Below are 18,145 nucleotides of genomic sequence, written 5' to 3' on the forward strand. Positions count from 1 at the left end.
ACCCTTTTAAAATACTTTTTAAACCACTTATGGTAAATATTAATACATAACTTTACGTCTAGTTATAAAACAAACCATGATTACACAGAGTTTCTATATTCTAAATATGACTTTTTGAAGAACCTCTTGACATATTAGTGGTGTTTATCCTGTTATGTAGTTTGATTGATAATCAATCTTTTTAAAATTATATTTGCGTGATGCTGAAAACAATGGTAGCATATTTGCCTTCGTAATACCTTTCTCTATATGGTGTCACTGGTGGTACTGGCTCCCATTACTTTTAATTAACATAAACTTCACATAGAATAGAACATGCCAGCTAATGCTAAATTATTTTTAATCTTTTAATTATTGTGTGTGACCTTGAAGGAATTGAGAAAGATGATCAGATAATGAATATAGCACAGTAGGTTTAATTTAAGTAAGTTTCCTTTTTGGGGGGGTAAAAAAATGGAAATGCAGTTGTACCTTGACCTTGTTATAACATAATTAGTATGTAATTATATACTTCAATTATAATTACATATCATGTAATATATCATATTTCATTCATGGACTGACACATCATTACACCTGCAAACACACTCACATAGAGAGAGAGAGAAAAGTCAACAAAACAAAAGTCCATTGAAAGTCGCATATTATCGTTAAGAGATAAATCTTCATTTGAATCCCTCATTATGCCCACATCAGGGAAGAATTGCTGTAATTTGCTCATGCTGATCTGCTGCCTGGAGAGAATTTTAATTTGCTACGCTTTCAATGAAATGGTCCTGCCACCTAGGAAATGCTGGCCCGTCTCCATATAAACTCGAAGTACCTCTAACACACACCTGATAAAGAGTAATCAAATGTTGTTTTTAGGTCCTCTTTGCGTGCCAAGCATTGTCACACATGATAATGTCTAATGTCATTAGAGGCTTGAGGGTGTTAACATTCATCTGAGTGATAAACAAACAGTGTGCCACTCGTCCTTGCAGCGAACAAGTGTCTAGCTTTTCTCCTCTATGGGCATGTCATTGTCTTATTGTATGCTTTGAATCAGTGGTGTTAACACAGATTCGTTATGCGATGAGGCCTGTGAGCTTCATTGCCATTTAGTGCTCACCACTGACCCCTAGAGTAATATCCCCTAAACTAAAATGCCATAATTAATAATAAAATCCATAGATAGATAGATAGATAGATAGATAGATACACAAGTAATAACAATAATCCACAGTCCATCAATTCAAGTCTTGTGAAGTGAAAAGCTGCATCTTTGCAATAAACAAATCCATCAAGACATTTTTAACCAGCTAAAATATAATTACTAAAAGAGTCCTTTATCCAAAATATTGCTTTCTCTAGTTAAAAAGTCATCTTATCTGAATCAGGAGAGACATATGCAAAGATCAAGCACCGTTTAAAAGCAAAAAGATTCCAAAACTGTTATAAACAAATATGTTTTGTGGATTATTGTGATGTTTTATCAGCTGTTTGGACTTTCATTCTGTTGGCACCCATTCACTTCAGAGGATCCACTGGTGAGCAAGTTTTCGGGTGAAATACTTACAGAAAGTTTTGTTTCAGACTACTGTATATCTGCATATTTATCCACACATACGCGCTCAGTTCTTCATAGTTCTACATAATTTATCAGAGTTTGAGGCAACCTTGCAGAAACTTAATGGGCATTGTCCTTGAAACCTCATCTCAAGGAAACGCTGTCTCATCTTATGCACTGAATCTGCTAGACATTTAAAGACTTTGTCACATCTGACAGTCCAGTTTGAGATGAAGAATTAAAGCACTTTCTAGATATGAATTATCAAGGTTTCATCGTAATAATCTTACTGACTTTATTTCCATACTGTTATCTCCTCACAGGAGAGGCTACGGGCATCAGGAGGTATGTATTTTTATTCTTTGGAATTGCATTGTTCGAATGATGTCTCATCTTGAGACAGTTTTATTGGCCATCATTTTTATCAGTTAATGCTATTTGATAGGGACTGTGATGACAGAAGAAATAAGTATTTGTCGAGATCTCATCTGTAAAATTGCTGAAGACTAGATCTGTCAATTTGGAGTTTGACTTGCTGATAACATTTCTCAAATATTTATTTAATTTTTCCCTCAGGAGGTTGATTTTATGAATTCCAAAGTGTGTTTAAATAAAGCAATAAGCGAGTGTATTATATATATATATATATATATATATATATATATATATATATATACATATATATATTTTTATAAAACAGTAGCAGCAAGTTCACACTTTATTTTAAAGTCCATTTCACACTATTAACTATTAACTACAACTTTTGACTCTGTAAACTCCTAATTTCTGCTTATTGATAGTTAGTGAGGTAGTTAGGTTTAGATATTGGGTAGGATTAAGGAATGTAGAAAATGGTCATGCAGTATATGTACTTTATAAGAACTAATAAATAACAATTATGCTAGTAATATGTATGCAACTAGTTAATAATGAGAACTGATCTCTAAACTACAGTATTGTTACCAGCAACAGTAATTGCATTTAAATATAATTCATTTTTAAATGGCTCTCCGGAATACTTGATTCTAATTGGTCAATCACAGAATACTGGTTAAATATGTTTTATATTGACATTTGCAAGATTTCTGAAATCTGTGCAACAAGTAAGAGATAATCAACAGCTAGCTGTGCATTAAACGATTTGAATGCACGACGTGGAGGCGAAGAACCACCCGACGCGCAGCAATGTAACTGTATGTTACTATGGTTACCAATGTTTATAGGAAGCGCATTAATATAGAACGTGATTAAACTGACCTGGAACTACCTGTGCAATTAAACGAATTTAATCAACACCTGCCAGCCAATCAGAATCGAGTATTCAGACAGACCATGGCATAATATTTAATATCCATATTTATTTGCCACATTTATTTGCTAATTAGCCTTAATCTGCGCAGACAGATGATAATTATCACAAAATAAATCCTTTAGGTTCATACAAGGTACTATTTTCTGACAATGACAGTACAAAATAGTAACTTTGTACAATATAAAATGTGTGCTGCTCCTAGCTATTAATTTATTTTAAACTGCTTCAAAGCGGCTTATTTAATTACAATTTGAATTAGAATAATAATAATGTTTATAACATTGTTTCTAAATATGTAAGCTTTAACTTTTGAATGCTTTACCATATAATTATTTAAACTCTCTTGTGTGTGCATATATACAGTCATGGCCAAAAATATCGGCACCCTTGGTAAATATGGTCAAAGAAGGTTGTGAAAATTAATCTGCATTATTAATCCTTTTGATCTTATTTTTAAAAAATTAACAAAAATCTAACCTTTCATTGGATAAGAAGAATTTAAAATGGGGGGGAAATATCATTATGAAATGAATGTTTTTCTCAATTACACGTTGGACACAATTATTGGCACCCCTAGAAATTCTTATGAGTAAAATATCTCTGAAGTATATTCCCAATCATATTGTTACGGGGCTGACGAGACGTGAGACGTGCGGATCCATATGCAAGCTTTTAATGAGCAGAGACATGGTCATAACAGGCAGGGTCGAACAGTGGCAAACAGGTATAACATGGGCGAGACAAAAAGTAAACAAAGACAAGCGTGGGTCAACGATCGGCAAACAGTATCAAAAGGGCTTGACAAGAGAGGTAATCCAAAACGTAAGCGAGAGTCCAGGCAGGAAAAAACACAATCCAAAAAAGGCAAGACTAGGGAAACTAACAAGGCTCTGTAGGGCAGCGATAATGAATACAATACTCGGCCGTGAGGCAGAGAAAGTCCAAGGCTTATAAAGCGTGTCTAATGGGTCTCAGCTGTAATCAGTGCAATGTGTAATCTGTGACAGCTGTGTGATCTGTGCGATGGATGATGGGAAATGTAGTAGATGGTGAAGTGCAACAGTAATGTGATCAGTGCAATGAATCCCCGCCAAAGAGCGGCTTCCAGACGCTCCACACGGTCTATAATCCAGGAGGGAGGTGGAGCGGAGGCGGAACAGGGGGAGAGATGGAGGGCCAGGTCCATGTGGAAGCGGAGTGGTCTGGGATCGAGGTAGAGCCGGCACAGCAGGAAACCTGGGCGGAGCCGGCGGGACTGGAGTCCACCAGGGAGGAGCCAACGGACCTGGTGCCCACCAGGGTGGAGCAGACGAGACCGGAGCCCACCAGGGCGGGGTAGACGAGACCGGGACCCACCAGGGCGGAGCCGATGGAGCAGACGAGACCAGAGTCCACCAGGGCGGAGTAGACGAGACCGGAGCCCACCAGGGCGGAGCAGACAGGGCAGAAGACCTCCACGGCGGTGCAGACAGGGCAGGAGCCCACCAGTGCGGAGTAGACAGGGCCGGAGTCCTCCACGGTGGAGCAGACAGAGCAGAAGACCACCACGGCAGATCAGGGGAGCACCACAACAGATCAGGAACCCACAGCAGGGACTGGGACCTAGGGACAACTGAGACACAAGAAAGAGACAAAACATGCACAGACCCAAGGATAGAGGCAGGGAACATGGGAAGTCTATGAATATTTTCCCTGGTGGCAACTGAGCGGGCAGACAATTCATAAATGGTCTCTAGGGCAGTGAAAGGGTTAACGGGACAGACATGGGGTGTATTTATGGTTTCGGGGTTAAAACAGGCAGTTCAATATTAGATTCATGGATGGAAACTGGGGAGACAGACTGAGAAGGAAACCATGGTAGAGACCGAGATCTAGGAAGAGCAGAGACAGACAACACAGTGAGAGCAGAGACAGACAACACAGGCAGTGCATTCATGGTCTCAGGGACCATGGCTAGTTCAGAACAGAGTGATAGTTCAGAGATGGCCTCCTTGGCCGGTTCGGAGCAGGGCAAAGGTTCAAAAGCAGCCCTGTGGCTATGACAGAACAATCAGGAAGTTCATAGACGGCCTCCATAGCTGTGACAGGGCCGGACGAGAGTTCAGGGGCAGCCCCTCTGGCTGTGACAGGACAGGACGAGAGTTCAGGGGCAACCCTTCGGGCTGTGACAGGACAGGTAACGAGTTGGTGAGTGGATACCACTGATACCTCTGAAGGTTCTGCATTGGTTGCCGCCACCTACGGAGGTTCTACAGTGGTAATAGTCTCTTCAACCGCAACACAACAGGCTGAGAGTACATTACTAGGCGCCGCCACCATACAAGGGGCCGAGGCAAGCCCCGCCTCTTCTGGAGGTTCTGCAGCGTGGGCCGCCACCTCTGGAGAAGCTGCAGCGGACGCCGCCACCTCGGGCAGTTCTGCGGTGGTGTACGCAGCCCAAACGCAACACAAAACAATTCCCATCAGGGGAATATGCGCAAAAACAGGAGGGTTACAATGAGCTGGTTTGGGGATGCGTGCAGACACCAGCGGTACATCCCTCAGACTAGACATCAACCTGGGATAATGGTAGACTGACCTTGATGATCTGGGTGTGTCAGCGGAGAAGTGACCCAACTCTGGAAGGTCAGCGGAGACGTGACCCAACTTGTGACGATCAGCTGTGACGGGCTGTGACTCTGGACGAACAGCTGTGACGTGAAGATCAGCTGCGACTTGTCTTGATTTGTGAAGATCAGCTTTGACTTGGCTTGATTCGTGACGATCAACGGTGACTTGACTTAGCTCATGAAGATCAGCTGTGACTTGGCTCGACTCGTGAAGATTAGCTTTGACTTGGCTTGATTCGTGAAGATTAGCTTTGACTTGGCTTGATTCGTGACGATCAACGGTGACTTGACTCAGCTCATGAAGATCAGCTGTGACTTGGCTCGACTCGTGAAGATTAGCTTTGACTTGGCTTGATTTGTGACGATCAACGGTGACGACTTGATTCGTGAAGATCAACGGTGACTTGACTTGATTTGTGAAGATCAACAGTGACTTGACTTGATTCGTGAAGATCAACAGTGACTTGGCTCATGTAGATTGACTGTGACTTGACTTGGCTCATGAATGGCAGCAATGACATGAAGGGGTGATTTTGTGGCCGCCATTTTGTGAGCGTGCTCTAGCGTAGCTGCCATTACATGAGTGAGTGCAGTGTCGCATTCCTCCGCGACACCCACAGTGAACACTGAACCAACAGTCAATAAAGCATAGTCCATAAAATCACTCAGACACGAACGGGGACCTTCAAGAGTTAATCGTGATTTGAGCGGCTGGTTAATGCCCTCACAAAAAAAGTCTATGAGCAAACAGTCAGGTAAATCGGAATCATTAGCGATCTCCAAGTACTCTAGAATATAGCTCTTGAGGGATCGAGTGTCCTGCTTGAGAGCTAATAGCAGTTTGCGTCCATACCTGGCCAGTGTCCATCTGAAAAACTGCTGGATCCTTTTGGGGCTGAGTATTCTGTTATGGGGCTGACAAGACGTGAGACGTGTGGATCCATATGCAAGCTTTTAATGAGCAGAGACTCTGGTGGTGAGTGAATGGAAGTTCACAGACCAGATTCGTGACACATATTCACAATTTTGAGAACTCCAGGGTGATTATGAACATAAAATTATCCAGCCATGGCTTCCTGTTTCACAGAAATATATAGGAGGGAAAACAAAGCCCAAATTCCCTTAATCATCAGAAAAACCAAAGAATATATTTCTGATGTGCAGCAAAAGATAATTGAGCTTCACAAATTAGTGAAGTGGCTTTAAGAAAAGAGCTAGAGCAGTGAAAATTCCCATTTCCACCATCAGGGCAATAATTAAGAATTTCTAATCAACATAAAATGTTACGAAACTGCCTGGAAGAGGACGTGTATCTATATCGTCCTAATGCACGGTGAGGAGGAGAGTTTGAGTGGCTATAGACTCTCCAAGGACCACAGCTGGAAAATTACAGAAAATAGTTTAGTCTCGGGGTCAGAAAACCTTTAAAAAAAATTGTCAAACAGCACCTACATCACCACATGTTGTTTGGGAGGGCTTCAAGAAAAATTCTCCTAGCTCATCCAAAAACAAACTCCAGCATATCCAGTTATCAGACACGACTGGAACTTCAAATGGGACTGGCTTCTATGGTCAGATGAAACTAAAAAATGAGCTTTTTAGCAGCAAACACTCAAAATGGGTTTGGTGAACACAGGGATAAAAAGTACCCCATGTGTACAATGAGGGCCTATATTTCTGCTGGAGGTCCTGGACATCTTGTTTAGACACATGGCATCATGGATTCTATCAAATACCAATAGATAAAAAATCAATAAATGACTGACTCTGTTAGAAATCTTATAATGGGCCATGTTTGGATCTTCCAACCGTACAATAATCCAAACCTCAAAAACACAAAAATGGGTCACTGAGCACAAAACCAAGCTTCTGCTATGGCCATTCCAGTCCTCTGACCTGAACCCTATAGAAAATGAGTGGGTGAACTGAAGAGAAGCAGCACCAAGCTGGGAATCTAAAGGGTCTGGAGTAATTCTGGATGAAGGAATGGTCTCTGATCTCTTGTCAGGTGTTCTCTTACCTCATCAGGCGTTATAGGAGAAAATTTAGAGCTGTTAAACTGGCAAATGGAGGTTTCAAAAAGTATTGAATAAAAGGGTGCCGTTAATTGTGGTCAATGTGTATTAGAGAAAAACATTTATTTCATAATGATATTTCCCTCCATTTAAAATTATTTTTATCCAATGAAAGGTTAGATTTTTTTTTTTTTTTTTTTTTTAATACAAGATCAAAAGGATTAACAATGCAGATTAATTTTCACAGCCTTCTTTGATCACATTTACCAAGGGTGCTGATATTTTTGGCCATAACTGTGTATGGAAAACATTCTTGAAAACAACAGATCAAGTGATTTCTTCTTTAAAAACTACAGTTGGGTGCTAAAGTCTGAAAAGTAAAAGTTATTCTATTGTCAGTTTTTCTAAGTGAATAGTTTTTATTTATTTTTCTGTCACACTAATTGTTTTATCAGTGAAATTTGAGTAAAAATTGAAACTAAAATGAACATAATTTATGAGAATGTCTTCTCTAAAGCAAGTAAATCTGATATTTTGTACAAAGACATTCTCAAAGGTTTTATTACTTTTTTTTTTTAATTAAGATTTTCAGTTGCTGATTTTCAGTGTAATCACAGACTTGTGGATCCAACTGTACTTATTTTATCTTCTATCATTCATTCTCACATACATTCAGAAATGTAATATTCCTCCTTTTCTCTCTTGTTTCTGCACTGTTTCTCTTCTGAATGCTATGCAGCAACAGCAATTGCTTCGACCCTCTCTCTTGAGACCAGAGGTAGAGAATCACAACTTTTATACTCACCGAAAACTGTTTCTGTTGAACTGAATGTGCTGTAGTTTGTCATTTAATGAACACAAATATGTTGTTTTCTACAGTATCTACAATACAATATCTTTTCTACAATTTCTACAATATGTAAATACTCTCTCTCTCTCTCTCTCTCTGTGTATATATATATATATAAAATAACTGAACCTAAAAATAGTAACCTGATAAAAATTCTTATTTTAGATGAAAATTTCAGAAAGGCTTTTGCATCTGAACTCATATATAATGAAGAGTTCAGATGCAAAAGCCTTTCTGAAATTTTCATCTAAAATAAGCATTTTTATTAGGTTACTATTTTTAGGTTCAGTTATTTTACTCTAATGGCAATGTATAGGTCCTTTTTTATGCAATTAAAGTGAATTAACTGAACATAAATATAGGAGCCTAATAAAAATGCTCATTTTAGAAGAAAATTTCAGACGGCACTTAGAGGTTTTTGCATATGAAATGATAAATAAGGGGGGCCTTTTTTTAAAAGGCTCACCAGCATGGGGTAAAAGGCACACGGTATTGATACAAATACTTCAGCTAAAATAATGTTTGTTTGTTTTTTTTTTTAAAATAATGTCTAAGTTAATACTTGTTCAAAACAATCACTTTAGCAAAGTTTGTACTATTTTATGCTTATTTTGAAAAATAAAATAATTAATTTTTGTTCAATAAATATAGGTTACTGTCATTAAAATGTTACTATAAAATATATTTTAAAATACAGAAACAAAATCATTTTAGTAAGTAAAGCTTCTGAAAGTATTGAATGAGATCCAATAATAATTGAATACTATAATAACAACAAATTATATTTTATTATATGATATGATTAACATGTTTTAAATATGATGGTTTCATTCTAAACATGGTGATTATCTCTGATATGGACACCCAACATATGATATTTACCATCTGAATCTAACCATATCATGTCAACAAATGGAAAAGTCAGTGATCTATTAATTATCATGTTAATTACTGTGCGCCTTTAGCCCCAACAGCGGAGGCGCTTTTTACCCCAAATACCATACTTTTACATATTCTTTCATTATTTAAAAACTGTTGCTTTAATTATTTTAAAGCTGCAGTCCGTAAGTTTTGCCTTTTTGTCGCCATCTCTGTTTGAAAACCTGGAATTGCAGCTCTGTGCGGAATTATCTTCCAGCACGGATGAATCTAATATTTTAAGGTGAATGTGTGGCAATCAGTCACCGCACCAGTGTGGATACTGTACTCAGGAATCACAGATTCTAGCCTACGTCATGGAATATATGACCCAAATAAGAATTTTCACCATATACTGCCATCTGAACAAGTTAGTAACAAGTCTGCCACGTTTGTTCTGACCAACTGAGGAAAAAATAATTACAATAAATTGCGCTACCAATGGTAATTAAAGGGGTGGTTTACTGCTTTTTTTCTTTGCTTGATTGTGTTTATGGGGTGCAATATAACATGTCTTCGTGTTTCGTTTGTTAAAAAATGCCTTATTTTTCATATATTTCACCTTTATTGTAAGCCGCTTTCTCCTCTGTCATTTGAACGACCGGTTGACTTCCTGATTCTCTGAAACCAGGGGCTCAGATTGGTTAGTTGGGCCGGTGTGTTGTGATTGGCTAAACTGCGTACTGCACATTGTCCGGAAACTTCACGCCCATCACCTTCACGGGCGACAGTTGCATGTGCTGCGGTCAAATGTAAATAATGGTGTCAATATTGCCGTATCAGTTTGAGCCAGAATCAGACCCAAAAAGCGGTAATGAAGAGAGTCAAGCAGAACTTCCGCAAGCACGGCTCTTACAAATGTTTCTGAATGGAAGTTTGCTGTTGTGATTACATATAATTTTTTGAAGTTTGTACACGTTTGTCTTATACACACAAAATAGCATCGAACTAACTGGCTACTATAACCAAACAGCGTTGGCTTGTGTTTCTTGATCAAATCGAAAAATTACGTCATAAAGTATACATGGAAAATACATTTACAAAATTAGTAAATAATTACAAATTCGGGTCCAAAATGTTTGTACGCGTTTGTCATAGACACACGAAATAGCATTTAACTAACTGGATACTAAAGCCAGCGTTGGCATTTGTTTACGTCCTTGATAAAACTAAAACATTACGTCTGAAATTATACATGCAAATACATTTAAAATTATTAAATCTTACTTACAGGTTGTGGCCCAACAACTGCTGCCTCTGGTTTTAAAGTTGGAACTGCTCCATGTTTTAGTAATAGTTTCTGTGTGAATCCGGCATTGAACTCTTGTAGATTCTGGAAGCTGTCTTCCATAAAATGCGCAGAACAGAGAGCTAAATTAGGATTGTAATTGTCAGGAACATAATCAAACATAAATTTTAACCATTGTTGACGAACTACAGCGTCCGTAGGAAGCCTGAACACAGAAGACCTGACAGCTGGGTGAAAATAACACCGTTTCGACGGCATGGCTACAACTCTCCACTACTACTCTTCCTCTTCGACAAAGCAGCAGAACATGGCCTTGCCCCCTCTTTTGCATGTTCCGGAGGGAGGGGTTGATGCAAATTTATGGGTTTTTTACGTATGCAACCCGGGAAGTATCTCGTTGTAGTCCCATATGAGTCATTTTTGTAGGCATTAAACTTCCTGATTTTTAAAAGACGATATCTCCGCTTACGTTGAACTTTCAGCGGAGCAACTTTGCAGATACTGTTCATGCACCAACAGCAACATTACACACTATTTAAAATTAAAAAAGTGAAATCGCAGTAAACCACCCCTTTAAATCTAATGATTGGTTAGCTCATATCACATTTAACTGTGCAAATTATTATTACTGTTATAATTTATTCTCAAATTATTAATGATAACAACATCAGCATTGCGTGACAATGAGTATAGTGTGTATTAGCGTGTTGATTTCAATTTCTGTACAGTCTAATATCTAATTGTCATACCATTTGAATTTCATATTAAGAAATTCTTTTAACCCAAAAAGCAAACTGTGCTCCCTTCGAACTGTTTGTCTTTAAAATATAAATCTTGTGTAATCCCAGGCTATATGTAATCAGAAGCGCATTTAAAACTGGAATATAATTTAATTTCATTCACATGTGTTTAAACACATAATCCTTTCTGGATTACAATCCGCCATCAAAATGATACATTTAATTATTCCAGCTGCTGTGAGAAAAGGCTATAAACATTCCATCACCCGCAGGATCCTCACATGCGATAGCCTAGTAGCCGGGAAAACTTCTTTGTTTATAGATGTGATGTAATGACGCAGTGCCATGCTCGAATTTCCCGCAAAAACCTACCCGTACCACTCAAATTAAAAAACATTATTATAAGCTAACCTTTGTGAATCGGGCTAAAGTAAGGTGATAGTTTTGAATATTGGCTGGTTATGTACTTGCTCAAATATTGATTTCGGATCATTTTTAACCCAACAAAGTTACAGACTGCAGCTTTAAACAAAACTGAAAATCATAAAGACCTTTGTCTCAAAATATATGCATTAATTTTAGCGATTCTCATTTGCTACTTAAAACTACAACATTTTATAAAAACATAAAATATTAGATCAAGAAAGCACAGAATCAACTTCGCACTGCTGCGCGCAATCGCGTCAAAAATCAGAAATATATATATATATATATATATATATATATATATATATATTTGTTTCGCATTCACTCACAAAAAGGGTTAATGTAGCCATTTAGCTTTTACCAAATCAAGAAATTTCCTTTTTTTTCCTTCTTTATAATGGGCAGGACTTTCGTCTGTCTTCCCCAAGGATTTTGCCTAAAGCAATGTGCTCTTTGAATTATAACTCTTTGCTCTGCTCACAGGAACTCTCTATGGAGTCTGGCATCGATCCAGGACAGGACTATTATACACAGGATTACTATAATTATGATCATGGGTGAGTGTGCGTTCACTGGTCGAAATGTGCTGCTGGCCCAAATAAAATTAAGATATGTGTCAAGCCTGCTACATTTAATAAATCAGTTTGTATGATTTCTAGGACTTTTATTTTATGTGGTTTCTAGATGAAGAATTGTGTCATTTTCTCTAAACATTGTGGGCCACCTGGTTGTGTCTTTTTGGCTGCAATAGCAATAATTATTTACTGATGCTTGTGCAAGGTGAGCTGTCCATATGGAACCCAATTAGCAGGAAACAACAGAAATAGGTGTTATAAATTAATGGCCCCCTGAGGGAGGTGATGGTAATTGCAGACCATCAAAGATATTTGAGCAAAACTGAATGCTAGCCGTTTTCTTACTGTCTTATTCAGTAGATTGTACAAATGTGATCAGTAGCAGTCCCCTCCTGTATACAACATTGGTCTTCAATATATCCTTCTATTCTCAATAAATCCAAATGAAAACTTCCATGGCTACAAGCTAGTGAGGATCAATATAATCCTGAATTTCAGCTCGTTTCCTGTTAAATGGGCTGCCTAAGGTGCATTTGGGTTCAGACAGCCTGCTGCTCCCCAAGAATACTCAAAGTCCTTAATGAAGGTCTGTTTTGACCTTTTTCATACAATGTTATAAAGGTTATGTTTCTAAATCTTGGATTTGCCTTTTATTTTAATGTCCCTGAACTTTCATAAAGTTTTAGTTTTGATTTAGGACAGTTAGGGAGAACGTTTTTGCTCATTTATTCATAAATGTTTTGCATTTTTGTGTGTGTGTGTGTGTGTGTACTGGTATTCACTACATTATGGGGACCAAATATCCCCACAAGTATAGTAATACCAGTACATTTTTACCTTGTGTGGATATTTTTAGGTCCCCATGAGGAAACAAGCTTATAAATCATACAGTCATACAGAATGATTTAGTTTCCTGCGATGGTTAGGGTAAGGGGATAGAGATACAGTTTGTACAGTAAAAAAATAAATTTAAAAAAATCATTGCTTATGGAATGTCCCTATAATGACAGGAATGCCAGTGTGTGTGTTTGAGGTATATGCAATAATCTTGTATACCTGTCTTTTAGCTATGACTTGCCTCAGTATGGGAGTCGACGGAAGCTGATCTCTCCAACAGGGATGTATGATGAATATGGAGAGGTGATTATGGAAGATGATGGCAGCTACTACTACAGCCCACACGAATCCGAGGGAGAGGTATCAAATTTTATTAGATTTTTTTGTGTTTTCTTAGTTTAAACCAATACAACATGCAGTATGTTTTAATAAGTTACTTTTATCCTGCCTCTAGCTTAAGGCCCTTACACATGACTCATGTCAGGGTTTCGGGGCTTTTGGCACCTTGACCTTCACTTGAAAAGCATTGCAAATAGCAAGGTATAAAAAAAAAAAACAGAAGTGTACACATTAAAAGTAGTGCAACCAAATGAAACATATTTGAGCTTAGAACAGAAAAAAATCCTGCTGATTACTTTGAATCATTGCAGAAATAATTTTTTTTGTTTTTTCTTGCTTTGAATGTTCTGATATGCTTTCAATGATGTTTCAATGTAAACGGATAGCACATAATCAGTCAGTAATGTCTAGAAGGTGGCCCTCACACAAGAGTGCATTTGCTTCAGGGTGCAGGGTTGGGGTGATTTGGGATCAGTTTGCAGAACGTGGGTAACCATCCAAGCAGGGATGGATGGGCAATTCCGGTCCTGCAGGGTTCAGGACTCTTTCCTACAGAGTTTTGCTCCATCCATAATTGGAAATTACAGGCGGGTGTGTTTGATTGTGGATGAAGCCAAACTCTGTAGGACGGCAGCCCTCCAAACCAGAATCGCCCATTCCTGATTCATGACATCATTCCCTCCTATATCATGTTATGATTTTTTCTAGCACCAACCATGACTTCACTTTGAAAGGTCAGCAGCCAGTCATGTTAATGCATTTGCATTCAACATGGTACTGTGGATAAGACTGTACCTTGACACTTCTCTCAGTCCATTGGGGAATACTGACATGAGTCATGTGAAGCCACAAAGATGATGGGTGATCTGAACTATTGATTAAATATTCTGAATGATAAAAAACCCTGGACTAATATCAATGTAATAGGTTGCTAGGCAAGGCAGAAGGCCGGCTCCCCCACCTGGCAAGGCTCCACCACGAAGGCCCCCTAGACAAGCTTTTGGAGACCAACCTCCACGGCTTGAGCAACACCTGCCTGGACCAGTTGAAAGCATCTCACACCCTTACAGCTCAAAGGCTGAACCTTCACTCAAAGCACCTATAAAACTCGGCCAAATGTTTGACAGAAGATCGAGCCCAGCTCCAGCTCCATTCCACCTTCCATGGAAGAACAATAGAATATTTCCAATTGTAGTTCCTGAGACGAAAGGAGGAAGTACTGATAACCCCAAAGAAATCACAATGCAACATTCAAACAGTGTGGAGAATGGCATGGTCATTGACGGCAACTATTTTCAGACTAAAGAAGCCATTCCTTCAGCAAAGACTAGACTTGGCAAAGTTTTGAGTCAGATGAACATCTTTAAAACATTGCAGACTCAGAAGAACTCTCTGAGCAGCATTAGCGGGACTTTAAATCATAGGAGTAATGGAAGCGTCCCAACCTCTTGGTCACTCAGCGAGTCTGAAAGGAAATCACAGAGAATCCCTAGTGATAGTGTGGAAAGTGAGCAAGAAAGAGGTAGGAGCAGGGAAGACATCATTCAACAGTCTTACACTGGAAGTGCAATGTCAGTCACACCTTACCATCCATACAGACTCCAAGAAGGAGCGCATATGAGTAGTTTAGACTCGGATGATGATCAAGATCAGAGCCCTCTTGATTCAGACAGGGAGTGCCAAACAAAAACTCAGCTAGATGACACTGAAATAGAGTCAAAGACAGAATCAGATTCAGACCAAGACACAGAGACTGAAAAGGAAACAGAGACAGAACAAGAGTCAGACACTGAGAAAACATCGGAGACAGAGAACGAGTCAAGCTCGGAGGAAGATAGCAGTGGAAAAGAAAGTGTCAAATCGGAGGATAGAGGAACAGTATCATCTGTCAGATCTTCTCGGCCCAGACACAGCAGCACAACATCCCAGAGATCAGTAACCTCTACCTATGAGAGAAAGAGCAGCAGATCATCTTCAGAACCTGCAACTACATCCACCCACATGAAAACATTAGAAGAGACCATCCTGAAGGAGGATGATAAAGAAGACAGAGGGCAGATGGAAGAAGGCCGAAGTAACGATCCAAGGTCCTCTAGGTCTAAAAGCAGTAATTCTCTGGAGAGAAGACATGATTCAAAATCCCACAACATGAGCAGATTCTCTGTGATGAGTAGTAGTGTAGCAAAGGCTTTAGAGATCGACAAACTCTCCCCTATAGATGAGAATGAAGAAGGAGAAATGACTCCAGAGAGTGGTGGTAGCCCGGGTGATAGTTCGAGCTCTTCGGATGGAGCAAGAAAGCTTAAAGTAGACGGGGAGGATGAGGAGTCTAATCCAGACGCAACTGAGACTGTCAGATTCTGATATGTTCAGTAAGACTGGTCATTGCCTTTATTTCTTGTGTTGATCTTTTTATTGGCCTTTTGAATGCCTTCATCTGGTTGGAGTTCTTCTTGTTGTTTTCCACTCGCTGAGCACAACTTGGCATTTCTCCTTAACCTTTGCTGAGTAACATGCATGCTATTTCATCTGTAGTCTTACCTTTAGAGGTCACCCTTCAAAAGTTTAGGTCAGCAATTAATTTTCAGATCAAAATTAGGTTAGTTTTTCTTGTTTTCTAAAAATCTTGTAATCCAATGACATTTGGTCCAAGAGCACATTACTTTTAATGAGCTCATGAAGGGACATGAAGTGTGTGATGGTTGTTTTGCTTTTTAATGACGAGCAGTTGTGGTCCAGGAGGGAATCTTCTGGGGAAGCTGATGTTTAAATTGAATATTCATCAAACCTGCTTTATTTATAGTATTCTGATTACGTTATCTTGATAATTAACACTTCATAACAATCTTTCCGATAACCAAACCAATATTTGTCATATATATTTTTAAAAAATGGAACAAATCACGCAGTGCCATCATATAAATAGCAATATAGATATTTTATAGATTTTTTATACACGCTACTAAGAAACGATTAAAACGACAGTTTTAAATTTTATATCATTACTTGTGCATTTTTGAGAAGACTTTCCTCCTTGGACAGAACGCCACTGTTGTGTGCTGTGTAAAAATAAAAAAGTCTGTTATTCTTAAGCTGTCATTTTTCACACCCATTTTCTTTTTTTTTCAGTATGGCAGAAAAAAGAGGATCAAGCTTATTGTAGACCGTGAATACGAGACCAGTTCAACTGGAGAAGAAAGTGCACCAGAATCGCACAGGAACCGCCTGTCTAATGTGAACAGCCACAGCAACATTAATGGGAGCATATACTTGGCCCAGAATGGCTCAATAATCCGGACACGACGGGTCGCGCACACCAACAACATCAAGCTCAACTCTCCAATACGACTGGGAAAGCACTTTAAGAAACTAGACAAACTTGCTGTCACACATGAAGAGCGAATTCCTTTAAACAGTCCCGTAATCACAGGTGCTTCAGTGGGTGGACAGAACCTCACAACCAGGCCCTCCAGTGGGTCCCTGGCCTCCAGCACTACAGGCCCAGAGAGTATAGCTTCAAAATTAAACGTGGCAAAAGGAGGGGATGAAAGAACACAAAATGGGGATGAACAAGAGTCCACAGTGGACAATCAGGAGCTGATGGACCCTTTAGGATCACATAGTGACCGCACCCAGTCAGATGAGGAGGAGCTCTGGATGGGGCCTTGGAATAACCTGCACATACCAATGACAAAACTGTGACTTCTGACATGCAGATGCTCTATTGTCTTAAAGAACTTGAGGGAGGAAAAAATGAATCTGCAACATAAAATGATGAAATTGCACTTTCATTCAGTATTATATTTGCTTTTTTGTGGCCCTGAACAATGAGCTTCTCAATGATTGTTGCATTCATAAGTACCTTAAAAATTAATCATGTTTCTGGTCCATTGATTGTTGCCCATCCTTTTTATTGTTATTATTTTTTTATTTATTTTTTTTTTGTTACAGATGTATTGTATGCTTTCATAAATATTTTTTTTGCTTTTTATTGTTTCAAAGGCAAAATCAAATGTCTGCTGAAGTGTATTTTTGGTAAATAGTCATCAATAAAAATAATTGTGATGAATCTAATGTGCACTTATGCACTGTACATTTGCTTAATGCTACAGTCATTTGAATGAATCAACAGAGTTGAAAGTGCTATATTTTTGTGCTTTTTTATACCAAGTTATATCAAAACAAAATGATTCGATATATGGTCACATTCTGTTACAGATACTTGCCAAACTCAAGAACAACTTTTTTTGCTGTTGTTTTATTTTTATATATATATATATATATATATATATATAAGCAAGGCAGAAACTGCTCTCGTTGTGCAGCGTTTGAATATTTGACTGTTTCTACAAGGCAGAGAAACGGGCACGTCAAATAAACATTCCTGGTAAAAGAAAACAAACAAAACAACACTTTTCCTTTATCCTTATTTTCATCACTATTTGCTTGAAGTTACACTATCAACATCGTTGGATTGAAACAACTATTAAAGTTACTATGAACATTTTTGATATTATATGTGCTTCCTGTTCTATGTGGATGAATCTGATGGTCTAAACTCATTTTGTCATTAATCTTAAATCAGAGAAGATCTGACCTGCTACATCAAGAACACTGAAAGAAAGAAGAAAGTCCTAGAAGACAATATTTCATTTGGGCAAATAGCGCATCTGTTGCCAAAACAGCCAAGCCATATTCATTCTTTAAAGACAATCCTGTATAATGA

The 18,145-nt window shown here is 38.5% G+C and overlaps 1 protein-coding gene across 9 annotated transcripts in view; it reads left to right on the forward strand.

Moving 5' to 3' along the window:
- pcdh15b (protocadherin-related 15b) overlaps positions 1-17,916 on the forward strand; it is a 228,945-nt gene extending 211,029 nt beyond the window's left edge. For 7 of the 9 annotated variants that reach the window (XM_058794171.1, XM_058794172.1, XM_058794170.1 and 4 more), the window contains 5 exons: positions 1,873-1,894; positions 8,225-8,263; positions 12,152-12,225; positions 13,311-13,440; positions 16,549-17,916. In XM_058794171.1, the coding sequence (XP_058650154.1) occupies positions 1,873-1,894; positions 8,225-8,263; positions 12,152-12,225; positions 13,311-13,440; positions 16,549-17,121 (838 nt within the window). In that variant the 3' untranslated portion in view covers positions 17,122-17,916. The remainder of the gene's footprint in view (positions 1-1,872; positions 1,895-8,224; positions 8,264-12,151; positions 12,226-13,310; positions 13,441-16,548) is intronic. The other 2 variants (XM_058794174.1, XR_009273731.1) reach the window with 2 other exon arrangements.
- Positions 17,917-18,145: the final 229 nt, after the last annotated feature.

Source organism: Onychostoma macrolepis, chromosome 12 (genome assembly GCF_012432095.1).
Source record: "Onychostoma macrolepis isolate SWU-2019 chromosome 12, ASM1243209v1, whole genome shotgun sequence".
In the NCBI taxonomy this organism is placed as follows: domain Eukaryota; kingdom Metazoa; phylum Chordata; class Actinopteri; order Cypriniformes; family Cyprinidae; genus Onychostoma; species Onychostoma macrolepis.